The 17,951-nt window shown below is 43.5% G+C and overlaps 1 protein-coding gene across 1 annotated transcript in view; it reads right to left on the bottom strand.

The window, feature by feature from the left end:
• Positions 1 to 10,012: 10,012 nt before the first annotated feature.
• Positions 10,013 to 17,951, bottom strand: part of LOC105518593 (keratin, type II cytoskeletal 8-like) — a 98,007-nt gene continuing 90,068 nt past the window's right edge. Inside the window, 1 exon segment of the mRNA XM_011951630.1 lies at positions 10,013 to 10,111. Coding sequence (XP_011807020.1) covers positions 10,013 to 10,111 — 99 coding nt within the window.

Here is a 17,951-nt window from a genome sequence, read left to right on the forward strand (position 1 = left end):
GGCTCACTGCAGCCTCCGACCCCCTGGGTTCAAGCAATCCTCTCACCTCAGCCTCCAGAGTAAGCTGGGACTATAGACGTGCACTACCACACTTGGCTGTTTTTTTTTAAAAAATTTTTTAAATGTTTTTTATAGACATGAGGTCTCACTATATTGACTAGTCTGGTCTCAAACTCCTGGGCTCAAGTGATGCTCCAATCTCAGCCTCTCAAAGTCCTGGGATTACAGGCACAAGTCACCACACCCAGTCCACAGAGATCTTATATGGAAATTCATGCAGAATCAGAAGTTGGTATAATAGCTAAATTTTGTTCAATACAAAATGAAATAGAGTTGGACATGGACTTACGAATTAGGGCGGGAAACTGAATTGGATAATTTAATTTCTAAAGTGGATTTTTATCCCAAAGCATCCAACTGGTCTTTACCCAGGTGAAACTGATCTCTCCCAGAGAATGAGATCTCTCCCAGCTCTCCATTTTGGTTTCTGCTGTGTAAACCCAGGGCCACAAATGAATGCTAGCTCTCTATTTTAGATTTTCACGTTGTTCTCCAATGCCTCTCTTGTCTACGCCTTCTGTCACCTGTGTTTCCAGCTGTTGCTGTGCCACACTTCATCCTCTGACCATTAGGAAATCGGTACAGGCCATTTCTTTGGCTCGTTGCGGTGTTCCTCACACTGCAGTTTGAATACTGGTGTTACTGGTTAGCCTGGGATAAGGTTCAAGTGTTGTAACAGTCATGAAGACTCACGTCCCGGCTTGTTAGGTGGTGGGTAGTGGGGTTGCTTAAGACAGCACTTCAGTTCAAAGTGAAGGCAACAGGGAGTGGAGATTGGAGACTGTAGATCACAGAAATGCCAGAGCTCAACTTGCAGGCACACGAATAGTCGGCAGAACTCACCGATGTGTGTGCAGGGAAAATGCAGCCAGCAGAGCAATTGGGGGAAGCCATCCAACTAATAAGAGGCTTATAACTCTTTGGCAATTTGTTTAACTTGGGAGTTATTGCAAAGTCAGAAAGGTATTGGGCCCCCGGGAAATTGGCAATGTTGCTTGGTGTCTCCCACGGTTAAAAGCAAGCTTTGCCAATGGGATTTTTTTTTTTTTTTTTCCTTCAGGTGTTCAGTGTTGAGTTTTGCAGTCAAGGCCAAGACTTCTGGAAAAAGCAACATTAGTCACATTGGCATGTTAGGTTAATGGGGCTGGTGGCTGCCCAAACTCCTCTGCTTAAACAGGAACTACTGAGATCTTCAAAGCTAGATGATCTGACTCACTCATTCATCTACCCATCCAACCAATGCTTACTGAGGTCCTGCCATGTGTCAGCAGTCACACCAAACATCAGAGGACAGACCCAGCTAAGGTCTCTCTTCCCTGTTCTCTCACCGCACATCCCAACAGCGCTACATTCTATGTCCTGGTGGCCTTTGTTAAACTCTTGCCTTTGGAGTTCTGTTTTGAAAGTAAGGTAGGGGTAAAAGTCTCACAAGGGTCAAGAGGTTGAAAGTGTTTGTGGTTTATCTACTTATTCATTTAGAACATATTCATTCAGTACCTATTATAAGCAATGTGCCCCAGAAATAGGTGATTTGGGCAGAGTTTTTATAGAGGAACTTTTGCCTATCCATATTTCCTATGAGAAACCTTAAACTAAATTTCTTGGAACTTACAGGGATAACAATTGATTATTGTCCAGCTACTGAAGTTCAGGAGAAATATGAATTTGTAAGATGCATACTTTACAGGAAAGAAAACATTTCAGAAAACTCCCTCTTTCTTGCCTATGGATCCAAGAGGCTGGATGAAAGGAAATGATTCTGGCTCAGGAGCGGACCTCAGGAACCAAACACACGTTCTCCAAACTGCCTAGTCTTCCCTTTTCCACCATATCCAACCACTAGGGAGGTTCTAGGGATTCTACCCCATGACATGGTTTTTTTCATATATCCCTTTCTTTCCTCTCTTTTTTGGACTCCTATTGCCTCAGTGCAGAAGTGTTTATTGCTCTTGCATATCTCTCATTACTATAACATGCAGGTCAAAGATCTCCTTATCTCTAGTCTTTTCCTGCTCCAAGCCATTTTCCACAATGCTGCCAGATTTATGTGCTGTATTCTACGATTCCTGTCCTTCAAAACACTTTTGTACAGGACCTTTTGAGCTAGGAATTCATTTCCCAGGAGCACATCAAATAAAGAAGCATGACTGTTAAGAGTGTGGACTCTGGGATCAGGAACATCTCGTTAAAATCTCAGCTTGGCCCATGAAACCTGTTGGCTCATCTGAAAAATGGGGGTGATACCCATATCCCAGGTGGTAGTGAAGGGTGAGGAAGGCCATTTGAAATTCCTGGCACCCTCAGTAGGTACTCTCTAAGTAATATTAATAATAATGTTAATTATTATTATTATTACATTCTATAGTTCCAGTCTAATTCTGCTTACAATCTCCTGAAGTATCTCTATTTTTCCACTTTTGCTCAAGTAGTTTGCTCTGTGTAGAATGTTCTCCCTTTCTTCCTGTTATCTGTCTGCCCTTTGATAACCTCCAGTTGGGCATGTCCTGAAGCCTTCTTTGATTCCTCTAGAAGACAAACATTTTCCTTCCTTTAATTAACTCCTTGCCTGCACCTCTTTTTGTACTCCCTATATTGGGCCTTGATTTGTACCCCGGGTTTCCCGAATTTTTCCTGTGCCATATCCTAATTCTTCGTCAGGCTGTGGGCTTCTCAATGGCAGAGATCGCTCTGTTGCCCAGGCTGGAGTGCAGTGGTGCGATCTTGCCTCACTGCAACCTCCACCTCCCAGGTTCAAGCAATTCTCCCTCCTCAGCCTCTCAAGTAGCTGGGATTACAGGCACCTGCCACCACATCTGGCTAATTTTTGCATTTTTAGTAGAGACGGGGTTTCACCATGTTGGTCAGGCTGGCCTCAAACTCCTGGCTTCAAAGTAATCTGTCCAACTCGGCCTCCCAAAGTGCTGGGATTACAAGTGTGACCCACCATGCCCGGCCATTAACTTGTCTTCTTCTGCTAGCCCACAGAGTCTTGCAATGGAGGACTTTTTGAATTGATTTGTTCATTCATCAAAAGGGTGACATGAATTCTGATGGCTTGGGAGGACTGGGTGAAAGAGCACCCCACCCTTGGGGCTCTGCCTAGCAGCCTGGCTCTCTGAGCAGGGGCCAATATCTGTAGCTATCCAGTTCCACAAACCACCAGTCCCCTCCGAGACTGCCCTACTCTGAACATTCTGATTTTCAGGATTTCTCGGATTTATCTGCACAGTTACTGAATTTCAGAGCTGTAAGGCTGGGAGAGACACAGGAATTTTTCACTTTGGCTTCTTCATTCCTTAGATGAGAAAAACAGAGGCTGTGCTGGGGTGTCATCTTCTTTGAGAAACATGCCCTAAAGCTCATCCAGGATGGAATGAATCATTCGGTTCCATTAGTGCGTCTAGTACATTGTGTGTACTTCTGTTGAGGTGTGGCTCATTCAGTATTGCAATTGTTTCTTTTACACGGCTGTCTCTAACAGTAAATTATAAGCTCTCTGCAGGCAAGGCTAGGATTCATTTGTCTTTATGTCTCTGGTGCTCAAGAAAATGCCCAGGACACAGGAAATACTCAATAAATATTGACTAAATGGAATGGACTCTAAGGAAGTTAAGTGACTGAATTAGTGCTTTGCCTCTTCTGATTCCCAGGGCCGTGATGTTTTCAGAATATCAGGCTGATTTGCCCTATCAAATTTCTACAATCCTCATTCTAGAGGTCTAAGAAAATGCTAGTTTATATTTGATCATTAAAAGATTCAGCGTTGGCTCTTGAAAGCATTAAAAAAAATCTTTGTGTAGGAGAAATCACTTGCCTCTGGCAGAAAAAACGATCAAGAGGAAAAGTGATTACATTGATTACATTGGTAGGTAGCAAAAGCCACATGAAACGTATACAGGTGTACCAACAGTTTTTCCTTGCTAAATATCAGCTCTGTGGTATGACAGAAGTGAGGGGAACCGGGTTCCTTTGCTGTGTCCTGAAGGTAGTGGTTAGAGTCACTTGCAGGGTTAATAAAGGCTGTTGAAATTGAGCTTCCGTTAGTGGTTAACTCTCTGCCTTCTTCAGGTTCCTGTGAGATACCTGACTGGCACTTCCCTTTCCAGATAAAAGACCTTGGGGGAAGTTGGTGAGGTAGTTACCAGAGGGTTAGTAGGTGCTGCCAACCTGTTGAAGCTCAGTGATGTTGGGTAGGGTGTATACACTCTAGGACACACAGATGAGTTGAGAAAGAACAAAATTCACTGTAAGTGGGTCTTGCACTCTTGTACACTTTAGAACTCAATTACGCACATGAGTATGGCCTGCCCCTGCATATGAAATGCTGAAGATGGACCCAGTGTAGGAATTCATGCCAGTCAGGGTAAGGAACAGTAAATGGAGCAGACGGGAAGATGAGCTCAGACTTCCAGCTGCTGTACTGCCTGTGTGAGTGAGCCACTGCATTTTTTCCTAGGTATTGACATTTGAGAAGTGGTTGACATCCTTGGTATCCAATGCTCCATTCCAAACCCCACGGGCCAGGCCACTTTGGGGCCACGTAATTGCCCGAGGCCATCGAGTCCTGGAAAGGAATTCTGTTTGCCTGTCTGCTCAAGTGTTGCCAAAGGACATTCTGAAAATTCTCAAATGCCTCAAATGGGACTAAATGACTTGTAGAAACCCCTGCCCATCTTAGGGTACAGTAGATTTGGAGGTGAGAAACACCTAGACTTGCATAACTGCTCCTTTCTTTCTATATAAAGGACTAGGAGGAGATTAGTAAGGTAGTTACCAGGGGGCTAACTGGGGAGAGAAACTCTCTGAAACTTTCCTGTCTCTAAGATAGGATTGGCAGTTGCTGCGCAGTTATGAGCAGTACTTTATATAATGTATTAGGGTTTTCCAGAGAAACAGAACCAACAGATGTGGTGTGTATCTGTGTGTGTGTATGTGGTGTGTGTATTTATACACATACGTAAAGAGATTGATTTTGGGCCAGGTGCAGTGGCTCACACCTATAATCCCAGAACTTTGGGAGGCTGAGGTGGGCGAATCACGAGGTCAGGAGTTGGAGACCAGCCTGGCCAACATGGTAAAACCCCGTCTCTACTAAAAATACAAAAAATTAGCTGGGGGTAGCGGCGGGAGCCCATAATCCCAGCTACTCAGGAGAGTCGTTTGAACCTGGGAGGTGGAGGTTGCAGTGAGCCGAGATTGTGCCACTGCACTCCAGCATGAGTGACAGAGTGAGACTTCATCTCAAAAATAAAATAAAATAGGAATTGGCTTATACAATTGTGGGTGTCAGCAAGTCTGAAATCTGCGGGGCAGGTCATCAGACCGGAAGAGGACACTCAGCTAAGGGTTTTCATGTTACCCTCTGGAGGCAGAACTTCTTCTTTTGGGGGGGAAACTCAATATTTAGTCTTAAGACTTTCCACTGATTGGACAAGGCCTGAGGACAACCTGCTTTACTCAAAGTCCACCGATGGAGATGTTCATCACATCCAGAAAACACCTTCACAGCAACAGCTAGGCTGGTATTTGACCAAACAACTGGGTACTGTAGCCTAGCCAGACTGACACATAAAATGACGGTGACTTACACAGAGCAGACCCCGGAGAACCCTCACCCTCTCTGACTCTGTCCTCATCATGTTCTTCCCCTCTGCCCCTCCTGGGACTTCCCCTTCAGTCTCCCTCTCCCTCTCCTCATTCTAATATTTTAGGTTCATTCCCTGAGTTGTGCCACTTCTTTACTCTCCTGATTTTCTGCCCCTCTATCATGCATTTTCTTTCCACCTGCCTCCTTTCCACCCCATTCTGCACTACACTCAGGTCTCCTCTGCATCCTTTAGAAAACACCGTCATAACCATTTTTCTGTTCTCGTTGAATAGAAGATCAGGAGCTCAGTTCAGTGTGCAGAGATGTATGTTCGGCTCCCTTCTTTGTTATCCTCTTATTTTATTATTGGACGTGAATGAAAGTGATCACAATAATACAAACCAACCCCCTTGAGCTTCCCACCACCCTTCCTTCTCTGACCGGGGGCTCATTGTTGTGCTGGGAACTCCAAGGAATTGCATGTGGTTTCATGTTGGGAAGAGTCACCTCCTCAGGAGTGAATGAACTCTCTAGTTTCCTAGGGAGCCCCCACCCTGAGGAAGACCTTCAGCTGGCTGCTGTCCTGCATGGCCTGCCGTGGGGTGAGGACCAGGGTAGCTGTGCTGTGGGTAGACTAGACGACACTGCACACAGAGGCAACCCACCTGCCCGAGGCCATGGTATCCTTCACCGTCACGGGGTATCCGGTGCCTGCATATCCTGTGTGTTCTCCAAAGAATGCAGCTACCGGGTACTCCATTTACTTTTATAAGGGATTTTCCTTTTAGAGATTCAAGTGCTCCTAATCTAATTGTACATTTAAGAAAACCTAATGCTAAAAGAATAAGGAAAGGCATCTTGCAGGCAGGTCATGAGAGCGGTTGTCCCAGAACCGGGTTTCACTGGAAAGGTCTTTGAGCCTCAGGAGGACATTTTCAGACGAGGAATCAGAATAACGAGCCCACAGTCAAATGGGGCACAGACTAATACCATGTCTCCTGATTTTTTCTTTCCCTCATAGTCTCAGTCTTTCTCCAACTGAGAGACAGAACACTGATGTGCCCTGTAGCCAGCTAAGAATTCCACTGGTAAGTCCCTGGTACTCATTACCCCGGGCGCAGACATGCATGAGAACTCCAGGTCATTCTTTTGAGAGAGGGACTGTGTCATCTGGCTGCTTTTGAAGGACTCTATTTTCTATCCCCAGAAGCCCACTACTCCTCAGAATATTATCTTCTTAATGCCAGATTTTCGAGGGCAAGGATATCCCTCCATCTTATTAAATCAGAAATAGCCTCACCCAATTTTCTAGCACAGAATGGAACAGTCATCAGTTAAAAAAATAACTTTTAATAAGCTCCATTGTTAGGATCCTGTTTTCCCAGAACAGGGAAAACAGGGTTTCATTTTTTTTAACCCTTCTTCCCTAGGCATTTATCCATGGAAAATGTCAGAGCCATAGTAATTTTCTCCAGAGATTACGTTCTCATTTTCTAACCTCTTCTGTTCTTAGACCACCATGCACAGCTGTCAGCATCTGCTTGGGTTGCTAAGCTCATATCTCACCTGCAACCGATGTCCCGTCTCACTCTCCTCACTAACAGCAATTCCCTGAAAATCTAATAAAAATGATTGAAAAACCTCCAGCACGTTAGTTTTGGTCAAGTTCCTTCAGACCTTTTGCTTGATTTCACCTAGGCTCAAGTATAAAATAGGCTGACAAGGTTGTTTTTTAATCAAATCTATAAAATTTCTAGCTGTGCAGTCCTGTATATTTGTTTCTCCAGGAACCCTAGATTTAATTTTGTTTTAAAGGACTACATAGGCTAATTTCGTTAAATTATAACTTTTTTTCCTATAAACACCAAATTATGACTCTACCTGCCTTTCCTACTAAGATCATGAACTTGGTGTGCAAAGCTTATGTTCTATTTTTTTTTGTCGTACTTTTATTTCGTTATTGGAAATGAATTAAAGTTATTTCAACAATACAGATTAGCTACACCGATGTTAGACACAAGGACCTTGCTGACCAAGTACTAGGTGTCAAGATTTTATATCTGTTATTTACATTCTTTTTTTTTTTTAATGGAGTCTTACTCTCTCGCCCAGGCTGGAGTGCTGTGGTGCAGTACTACACCACTGTAGTACTGTAGGTGCTAGTACTACAGGCACACGCCACCATGCCTGACTAATTTTTGTATTCTTAGTACAGATGGAGTTTCACCATGTTGACCAGGCTGGTCTCGAAATCCTGGCCTCAAGTGATCTGCCTGCCTCAGCCTCCCAAAGTGCTGGGATTACAGGTGTGAGCCACCGCACCCTGCCAAAAAGCATGTTCTTCACAGTGATTACCACACAATTCTAGTCTCTTTTCAACATGTTTGGTCCAAAGACACTGTTTTCTATAGATATGCCCTGGAGATCTCTTACATGCCTACAGCTGTGGGAGAGGAAGTTTGTATAAATCAGTTCCTTTAGTGATGGAAGAATACGATCATATTGATCTAGCTTAACTCTGCCATTTCATAGGTAAGATGGAGTTTCATAGTGTGAATGCATAGGGCCAGGTTACATTAACAGACATGTTTAAAACAGGAGAATATTTAGAAGGAGGCAATTCAACTGGTGAATGATTGAAAAATCTTGTCATAGAAGAAGTGGTTAAAGGAATTTAGCCTGGGGGAAAAAAAAGACACGTGGATGTCATTTTTAACTATTTGCATGTGCTCCTATTTTGAAAAAGATTGAATTTGTTTGACGAATCTGTGTAGCAGAGTTATAAAAAGGTAATCAAAGTTGTAAGAGACTGCACGGTAGCTCATGCACCAGCACTTTGGGAGGCTGAGGCTGGTGGATTGTTTGAGCCCAGAAGTTCCAGACCAGCTTGGACAACACGGGGAAAAACCATGTTTAGAAAAAGTACAGAAGTCAGCTGGGCATAGTGGTGTGCATGTGCACGTGTAGTCCCAGGTACTTGGGAGACTGAGGCAGGAGGATTGCTCAAGCCCAGGAGCTTGAAGCTGCAGTGAGCTGTGATCATGCCCTGTGCTCCAGCCTGGGTGACAGAACGAGAAACCCTATCTCAAAAAAAAAAAAAAAAAAGTTGTAAAGAGACTGAATTCCCTTCACATCAGAAAGGAGGCATTTTGAAGTTTAAAAGCCGTGAACTTTTTGGTTAGGCAATACTTGCTAGAAATGTTTAAGAATGGGTTGTTCAAGAGTGGACTCTTAGGTTGGGTAAAGAATTGGGCTCTGAAGTTCCTTTAAATGTTACAATTCTGTGATCCCAGTAGCGCCACAGGATCGATGGTATTTACTTGGGTCTACACACTAAGAAAGATTACAAGATTACATGATGCCCAAGGAGTCAACTCATCAGGTCACCGTGAAGGTGGCTCTGATTTGATTAATCCAATAGCTGATTTAAACGTGTCTGAAATTTGGGCTACAGATGGAGCCCAGCTTTTATTTCCAATGGCTCTGCATGTTAGTTTTGCTTACAGTATATCCTCAGAAGTTTTTAAGTGAATTATGTACACTTAAAATATGGAAAGGGTGAGAGAAATGTCTCCTATTGATCTTGTATTCCTTTCTAGAACCAAGTAATATTCTGGGCACAAAACAGATACCTAACGTGTATTGGTCAATTTATACCTGTTGACTATTGATTATTGATTGATACTTATTGTTGGTTGGAACCTCAAAGACAGTGGCTAAGCACGTAGGATTGTGGCACTAGCACACCCTAATGAGTTTGTTTATGCACCTGCCTCTCTGGTTTGAATGGATGCATTTTTCCAGATTAGTAGAGATCATGCTCTTGTTTCTTCTAGCATCAGAAAGCTTCCTCTCTGCTTTCAGGCACGTTGGGTTTTCACAGGCATTCTTAGTGTCCAACTCAGTAAAGGTGCTCATAACTGTTCAGGAATGAATATTCATAAGAAGGACTTCATTGTCTCCTGGATCAAGTCTTGTTTATTCAAGTCCATACTTCGCACTAGGCTTGTGAGACTGTGGGAGGGGATGCTGGAGGAATGGGACTGCAAATAAGTGTTTTTGGACCTCAGTCCCTAAAAGCAGGGCTTCAGAGAGCAACTTTCTGATGCTGATGACTTCCTAGTGCGGCAACACTTGCATTTTCACAGCAGAGAAAACACAGCAAACTCACATGTGGTGAATGGGATACACTCAGGGCACCTTCAGCTTTCAAAACCAAGTATAGCCCTGGAAACACAATTTTATTTGGCCTGTTAATCATTCTCAATTCTCCTCTGGCTGCGGGCATCTCTAGTGCTGGGAAGTGAGACCATCTTGGCTGCTCTTTGCACAGCAGTCATTGCACCAAAAGGCAGTCAGTGATTTTTAATTCTCCCTTAGCCCAATTGAGCACTGGCTGGTAGAAGCAGGCAGCCTTTTGCCGAGGGTGACGCTGTGCTGGTAGGCGGTGCAGCTGCTGCCCCCCTAAGGAACAGAGCAAGAGAGAGCTTAGCACAGGTCTGCAGCTATCCTGCTAAAGCTGTATACGAGGGGTGGTGGATCACCAAGGTCAGTTAAGATCTTTCTCTCTCTCTCTTGATCTGAGGTTTTACAAAAGATATATCTAACGATTGTGAAAAACTAAATAGCCTGAATGCACCTCAATAAATCAATTCTCAAAATGCCTTGGAAGGGTCTCTTTTATGATGCCTGTTGTTCTCATTATCACCACCCTTCTTATTTTTAAAATTCTTTAAAAAATTTGACCACCATTATTATTAAGTGTTAATATAATGACAATAATATTAAGGAGCTGTTGACAAGCACTGAAGCCACATTTAACTGGCCTCGTTTTGTTATAATTAAATGGTTTCCCTAAAGGCCAGTTGAGAAATAGCATGTCCCTGGATGATCTTGTCTGTCCCCAAAATAGGCATTTTGGTAAATTAATTTACAGAGTGGTCATTTGAGCCAAAATGTCAGACAGATCACGTGTTAGGCTGACTACATATTCGGTTTTGCTCCCAGTAGGGTTGACATTAGGTAGAAGTAATGTAAAACTCAAGTTGGGGCTTCTTAATGTGGTGAAAATTATGGTGATTTAGCCGTTATGCTACTTTCAATTTGCCAGCCATATTTTACGGGCACACTAGTGGAATACACCCTGTTGGCTGTAGGTTAAAACCATATTTTATTAATTAGAGCCCTATAATAAATAAATCACTAGTTTTTATGGCATGTGAGTCCACTCTTGATTCAGAAAGTTTGGCATCTGGCTCTGATTATGCCTCAGGGGATGGCTATGGAAGTTCCTCCAACCCCCCTTTCTTCACCTGTTTAGGGAGAATTACAGTGGAAACTTTACTTCTGCAGAGAAAAGTTAAGAAGAGGGATTGCTCAGTGTAAACAGAGTTATACAAAATGCCTACAGCAAACTGGACAAATACGCATGGCCTCAGGATCCTGGGAGAATCTTTGATGCTTGCAAAATTTTGCTCTTTCTTTTTGTTCTTTCTATTGGGGGAAAAATGTCAAACGATAAGCATCCTCAAATTCTCTGTGGAACACAAAAGAGTATATGAAAGTAAATATATTATATAGAGAGAAAACTTGAAAAAATATTGTTTTGGGGAGGTCTGATTATAGCAATAAGTTATATTTTATTGACTGACTGTCCTGTGTCCAAATGCAAACTGATGGTCAGCATAGAATAGATTCTATTTGGCAGCTCCAGGGCCGGAGCTCGGATCTGCGACCTTTAGGCTCCTTTGACCTCTGTGTGCCTCAGATTACCTGTCTGCAAACCGCGGTGGGAGATGATCATGGGTTGTGGGAAATGGTTCTTTGTTTGAAGCTTGTGTCAGTGTGCTTGTGGATCTCAAGATGAACGGATGTATTGTTATTTTGAAGACCGGGGACAGGCTATTTTCCTGACTCGGTTGGAGAAAGCCTTAGGAACTTGAGTCTCCTGATACAAAAGAATACGCAATAGCAAGAGCCTAAGAAGCGTCTCCCCCACCCTTCCCTTATTTACTAACCAAGCATCTATTTAGCGTTGCTAAATGCCAGCCTCTGTGCAACACTACCATAACCTGGAGAGTCTCCGAGCCTGATTTATGCAGCCTCAAGAGGGGAGGGGCAAAAACGTGCCTTGTGTATGTGTGATAAGACTTCATCTGATCGTAATGCAACAAATGTTTATCAGGCATTTTGCTAGGCACTGGAAGTTCAGAAATGACCAAGAGATCTCTATTCAAAGAGCTTAAGACTTGGTGAGGGGGACAAGAAGAACACCTAAGCTGAATACCACGTGTGGTGACCTCAGAGACAGGAACACGAACCAAGTGCAATGGTCACTAAGTCCACAACCTCAAGGGGGCACTCCGGGTGCCCGTCCCCATTTCTTTAGTCCATCTACTCGCCCAGTCCCTTAAAACACTATCTTTTTTTTTTGTTTTTGAGACAGTCTTGCCCTATCTCCAGGCTGCAGTGCTGCGGCATGATCTCAGCTCACTGCAACCTTCGACTCCCTGGTTCAAGTGATTCTCCTGCCTCAGCCTCCCGAGTAGCTGGGATTACAGGCACGTGCCACCACACCCAGCTAACTTTTGTATTTTCAGTAGAGACAGGGTTTCACTGTGTTGGCTAGGATCGTCTCCATCTCTTGACTTCATGATCCACCCGCCTCTGCCTCCCAAAGTGCTGGGATTACAGGCGTGAGCCACCACGCCCGGCCTTAAACCTCTATTTTACAATATCTCCTCTTTCACCCAACGCATTAGTTCTGGTGACCTCGGTTCCTAATCCGTTAAGGAAATAAAAACAATTCAAGGAGAACTTTCTAGTGTCCCCCCTAAAACTACTATCCTCCCACAAGCACCCTCTGTCTAGACGAAAGGCTCACCTGTTCCTCTTTCAGCCTCAGGTCAATCCCCACTGTGCACTAGGTGCCATTCCCTCCGATCTGCACAAGAACGTCACTTCCGCACCTCTCCTGCACTGGCATGTTTCTCTCCCTTCTAATGGATGATGCCCATTATTACCAAACTTGCAGAAACAGCTCTTGTCTAAAAAATTCCTTCCATTGACCCCACTCCACTTCCCTGCATTTCTTTGTAGCAAAACTCTTTGAAAGCGTCTTTTACAATCACTGTCTTTACTTTCCACCATCTCATTTTTTTTTTTTTCTTGAACTAATTCTATCAGGATTTGTCTCTATTACTCAACCAAGAAGTGCTTGGGTATATATCCAAAGGAAATGAAATCAGCATTCTGAAGAGGTATTTGTACTGTTACGTTTATTGCAGCATTATTCACAATAGTTAATATTGAATCAACCTAAGTATCTATCTACAGATAAATGGATAAAGAAAATGTGGTATACGAACACAATGGAATACTATTCAACCATAAAAAAGAATGATATCTTGTCATCTTCAACAACATGGATGAGCCTGGAGGACATTAACTGAAATGAGACAGGCACAGAAAGACAAATACCACATGCTCTCACTCATATGTGGAACCTAAAAAAGTAGATCTCTTAAAAGTGAAGAGGAAAATGATACTTATCAGAAGCATGTTTGATTAGTGGGGAGGGAATACAGGGAGATGTTGGTCAAAGGATATCAAATTACCATTAAGTAGAAGGAATAAAATAGTATGTCTAGAATAGGCCAATATCTAGAGAGAGACAGTAGATGAGTGATTGCCTGGGGCTGGGGGCTGGAGGGATGAGGATGGGTGGCTCGGGGGAGAGGAATGAGAATGACTATCGATGGTTATGAATTCTCTTTTTAATGTGATGAAAATGTTCTAAAATTGTGGTGGCAGTTGTACAACCGTGAACATACTAGGAACCATGGGATTATATGCTTTAAGTGGATGAATGTTATGATGTGGAAATTATATTACACTAACACTCTTTAAAAATACAAATAAATAAAAAGAGACACTGAAAAGAAAAACACAGCTTTTGCCAAGATTATTAAGGACCTTCATGCTGCTAAATTCAGTGGTCAATTCTTAGTTGTCTTCTGACTTAACAAACCTATTAGCCCATTTTACATAGTTGATCCTCTTGAAACATTTGCTTTACATTGGTCTAGGAGACCACCTTCAGTTTCTCTTTATTAACCCAACCCTTAAATATTGGAGTGTCCTGGGTCTCAGTCCTTTGATCTCTCTTTTATGTATACTCACTCCCTGAAGGATTTCATTCAATCTTGTGGCTTTAAATACCTATAGAACCTGACAGCTTCTTATATTTATAATAAACTGGACCTGTCTTCTGACCTTCAGACTTCATATCTAACTGCCCAGTCCTTATGTCCACTAGGATGTCTAATGGATATCTCATTTTATAACTCGAAACTGGACCTCTCTTTTCTAAATTTCAGACTTCGTATCCAACTGTTCAGTCGTTATGTCCACTAGGATGTCTAATAGATACCTCAAATATGTCATGCAAAAAAAAAAAAAAAAGGACTGATTCTCCTTTCTCCCACCTCAACCTGTTCTTCCCAGTCTTCTCCTCAGTCAATGATACCTTTTTTCTCCATGTTAATCGAACAAAGAGGCTTGGAGTCATGCTTTACTCCCAATATTTAAAAATGAATTAATTAGGGCCAGGCGCAGTGGCTCATGCCTGTAATCCCAGCACTTTGGGAGGCCAAGGTGGGTGGATCACGAGGTCAGGAGATCGAGATCTTCCTGGCTAAAATGGTGAAACCCCATCTCTACTAAAAGTACAAAAAATTAGCTGGGCATGGCAGTGGGTGCCTATAGTCCCAGCTACTCAGGAGGCTGAGGCAGGAGAATGACGTGAACCTGGGAGACGGAGCTTGCAGTGAGCCGAGATCATGCCATTACACTCCAGCCTGGGTGACAGAGTGAGACTCTGTCTCAAAAAACAAAACAAAACAAAAAAAGAATTAATTAGGTCAGGCATTGCAGCTCTTGCATATAATCCCAGCACTTTGGGAGGCTGAGATGGGAGGGTCGCTTGAGCCTAGGAGTTTGAGACCAGCCTGGACAACATAATGAGACCCTGTCTCTACATAAAATAAAGAACAATTAGCTGGGCATGGTGGCACATGTCTGTAGTCCCAGCTACTTGGGAGGTCGAGATGGGAGGATCGCTTGAGCCCCAGAGGTGAAGGTTTCAGTGAGCCGAGATCACACCACTGCATTCCAGCCCAAGAGACAGAGCAAGACCTTGTCTAAAAAAAAAAAGAAAAAATTGATTAATTACTTGAAAAATTGGCATATAATTTGATGTACATATTTTTAGGGTACATGTGGTAATTTGATACATTCACATGTTTGGTCATTTACTCTTTTATTTCACCTGACATCCACAGATGATCCCTAGCTTACAATGACTTGACTTATAATTTTCCGATTTTATGTTGGTGCACGATTGTGCATTTTGACCTTTTCCCAGGCTAGTAATACGTGGTGCAATCACCCGTCATGATCCTGAGCAGCAACGGTGAGCTGCAGCTCCCAGTCAGCCGCGTGATTACCAAAAAACTGACTGTGGATTGTGTTGCCAGATGATTTTGTAGGTGAACGTGTCACATGTGACACTTTCTGAGTACGTTTCAGGTGGGCCAAGCTATGCTATGATGCTCGCTACGTTAGGTGTCTTAAATGCATTTTTGACTTCCGATATTTTCAGCTTACACTGGGTTTATCTTGATAAACGAAAAGCTTTAGCTGTATTAAATTTAAAGGAGCTTCATTGAGCATTGAACGATTCGTGAATCGGGCAGGCTCCCAAGCCAGAGTAGCTCTGAGACTCCAGTGCAGCCACGTGGTGGAAGAAGATTTATGGACAGAGAAAGGAAAGTGACTAACAGAAAATGGAAGTGAGGTACAGAAAGAGCTGGATTGGTTACAGCTCTGCCTTTGCCTTGTTTGAACATGGCTCGAACAGTTGGCTACATTTGATTGGCCCAAACTCAGTGATTGGCACAAGTGTAGGCTACAGTCTGTTTACACCTCCGCTTGCTCTAGTTCATGATGTACAGAGAAACCTTTAGGCTGAACTTAAAATATGTAAGGAGGCAGCTGTCGCTAAACTTGATTTGACAGTCTGGACATAACTACCCTATAATAATTGAGGAGAACCTGTATTAGGAAAAATCTCTCAGTTTTATCTTTATCAGCATATCTCTAGTCTGACACTTTTCATCATCCCTACCCTTCTCTCTATTTAAGCCAACAACATTTCTGTAGCGTTGAAGTAACTTCCTTCTTAACTGGCAACTCCATGTCCACTATTGCCCCCTCTTCCAACTGTTCTCCATAGAGTAATGCACTTACATGAATCTGATCATGTTACTCTTCTGCTCAAAGCACTCCAAAAAGTTCTCATCTCATCGCAAAGAAAAGCCAAAAACCAGAGTCTGTTGTCTGTTCTGCAAGTCCCTCTCATATCTGCAGTCCTTCACCCCCATTTCCCTCCTCACCTCATCACCTGCCAATCTCTCCCTTGTTCATTCCACTCTGTTCACTGCTGTCATCAAGTGAGTTCTCACCTCCAGAGGAAGATGCGCCATTGCACGCAGTGTTTCCTCCGCCCTGAATGCTCTTTACCAGACATCCTGCATGATTCACTCCGTCACTTGCTCCATGTTTCTGCTTAATCTCACCTTTTTTGTTTTTTTTGAGATGGAGTTTTGCTCTTGTTGCCCAGGCTGGAGTGCAATGGCACGATCTTGGCTCACTGCAACCTCTGCCTGCTGTATTCATGCGATTCTCCTGTCTCAGCTTCTTGAGTAGCTGGGATTACAGGCGTGCACCACCATGCCTGGCTAATTTTGTATTTTTAGTAGAGATAGGGTTTCTCCATGTTGGTCAGGCTGGTCTCGAACTCCTGAACTCAGGTGATCTGCCCGCCTTGGCCTCCCAAAGTGCTGGGATTACAGGCATGAGTCACTGCACCTGGCTTCAATCTCACCTCTTCATGAAGTCTTCCCTGATCAGTCTAATTTAAGCCACAATGCTCCCTTTCTGTCTTGTCTCCTTTAGAGACTTAACTGTTCTCTATACCACTTACTGCTCTCTGACAAGTATTGGGTCAAGTGAGGCAATCTGATTTAAATTCATAAGGTCACTGCGAAGGTCAGTGTGGGGTATTGATGGGTTGATGGTGCTTGGGGAGGAGTGGGAAAATGGAGGCTGAGGACACCTTAAGAGACTCACACAATTGTCCAGGAAAATGTCCATTAAAGACTTGACATAGAGCATAGTTTTAGCTTTCTATGTCCAGCAAATGAATAGCTCTGCTGAAGGCTAACAGCTACATTCCCAGCCAAAGCAGTTAGCCACTGGAGGTGTGGAAGCTCAGGCTGCAGTCAAGGGGCATTGTGATAACCCACCACCTCGGCAGGCAAGACTGGGGTGGTAGGGCCAAGGTTTGGGGTGAGCTTGGTTCTTCTGGTTGGGTCTGAGATGGTGGTGTTGATGTGATCTCATTACAGATGGGGTTTGGAAGGAAGGAGCATCTGCTTTGGCTTTTTCTTTTTTTTTTTCTTTTTTTTTGACAGTCTCACTCTGTCACCCAGGCTGGAGTAAAGTGGTGCAATCTTGGCTCACTGCAACGTCCGCCTCCCAGAATCAAGTGATTCTTCTGCCTCAGCCTCCTGAGTAGCTGGGATGACAGGCACACACCACCATGCCCGGCTAATTTTTTTTTTTTTTTGTATTTTTAGTAGAGATGGTTTCACCATGTTGGTTAGGCTGGTCTTGAACTCCTGACCTGATGATCCACCCACCTCAACCTCCCAAAGTGCTGGGATTACAGGTATGAGCCACCATGCCCAGTCTACTCTGGCAGATTTTAGAACAGGGGCAAGCACTGGATCCTGGGTTGGATGGGTCCACAGGCTGATTCAACGCGATGTCTTGTACTTTCTTGTGAACTCTATGTTTCCTTTCATGTTCCACGTTTCTAAATTATGAGTGAGCCAGCTTTTGGTTCTTTGGGTAATATCTGGTTAGTACCTCCCACTTCCGCGGCTGACTGCCACATAACAATCAATCACTTCTCTGCCTTGATGAGTGACACTGATTACCACTGTAGAATTGACCTGTGGTCCTGCATGGATCCCTCAAATGGCTGAAATTGTTGGCCCAGACGGACACAGCCTCAGCCATTTCTGAAAATTCAGTTAGAATTTCAAGTCTCTGAAAAAGAAATTGTATTTGACCCCTCGGTACATTTCCACCAGGAAAACTAAGTTTAATAAAAAGGAAAGCAACTGAAAAAATTAGAAAGTCATTCCACATATGTCAAACCCAATTCCTTCCCTCCCTC

The sequence above is a fragment of the Colobus angolensis genome, unplaced genomic scaffold (assembly GCF_000951035.1).
Source record: "Colobus angolensis palliatus isolate OR3802 unplaced genomic scaffold, Cang.pa_1.0 Scaffold321, whole genome shotgun sequence".
In the NCBI taxonomy this organism is placed as follows: domain Eukaryota; kingdom Metazoa; phylum Chordata; class Mammalia; order Primates; family Cercopithecidae; genus Colobus; species Colobus angolensis.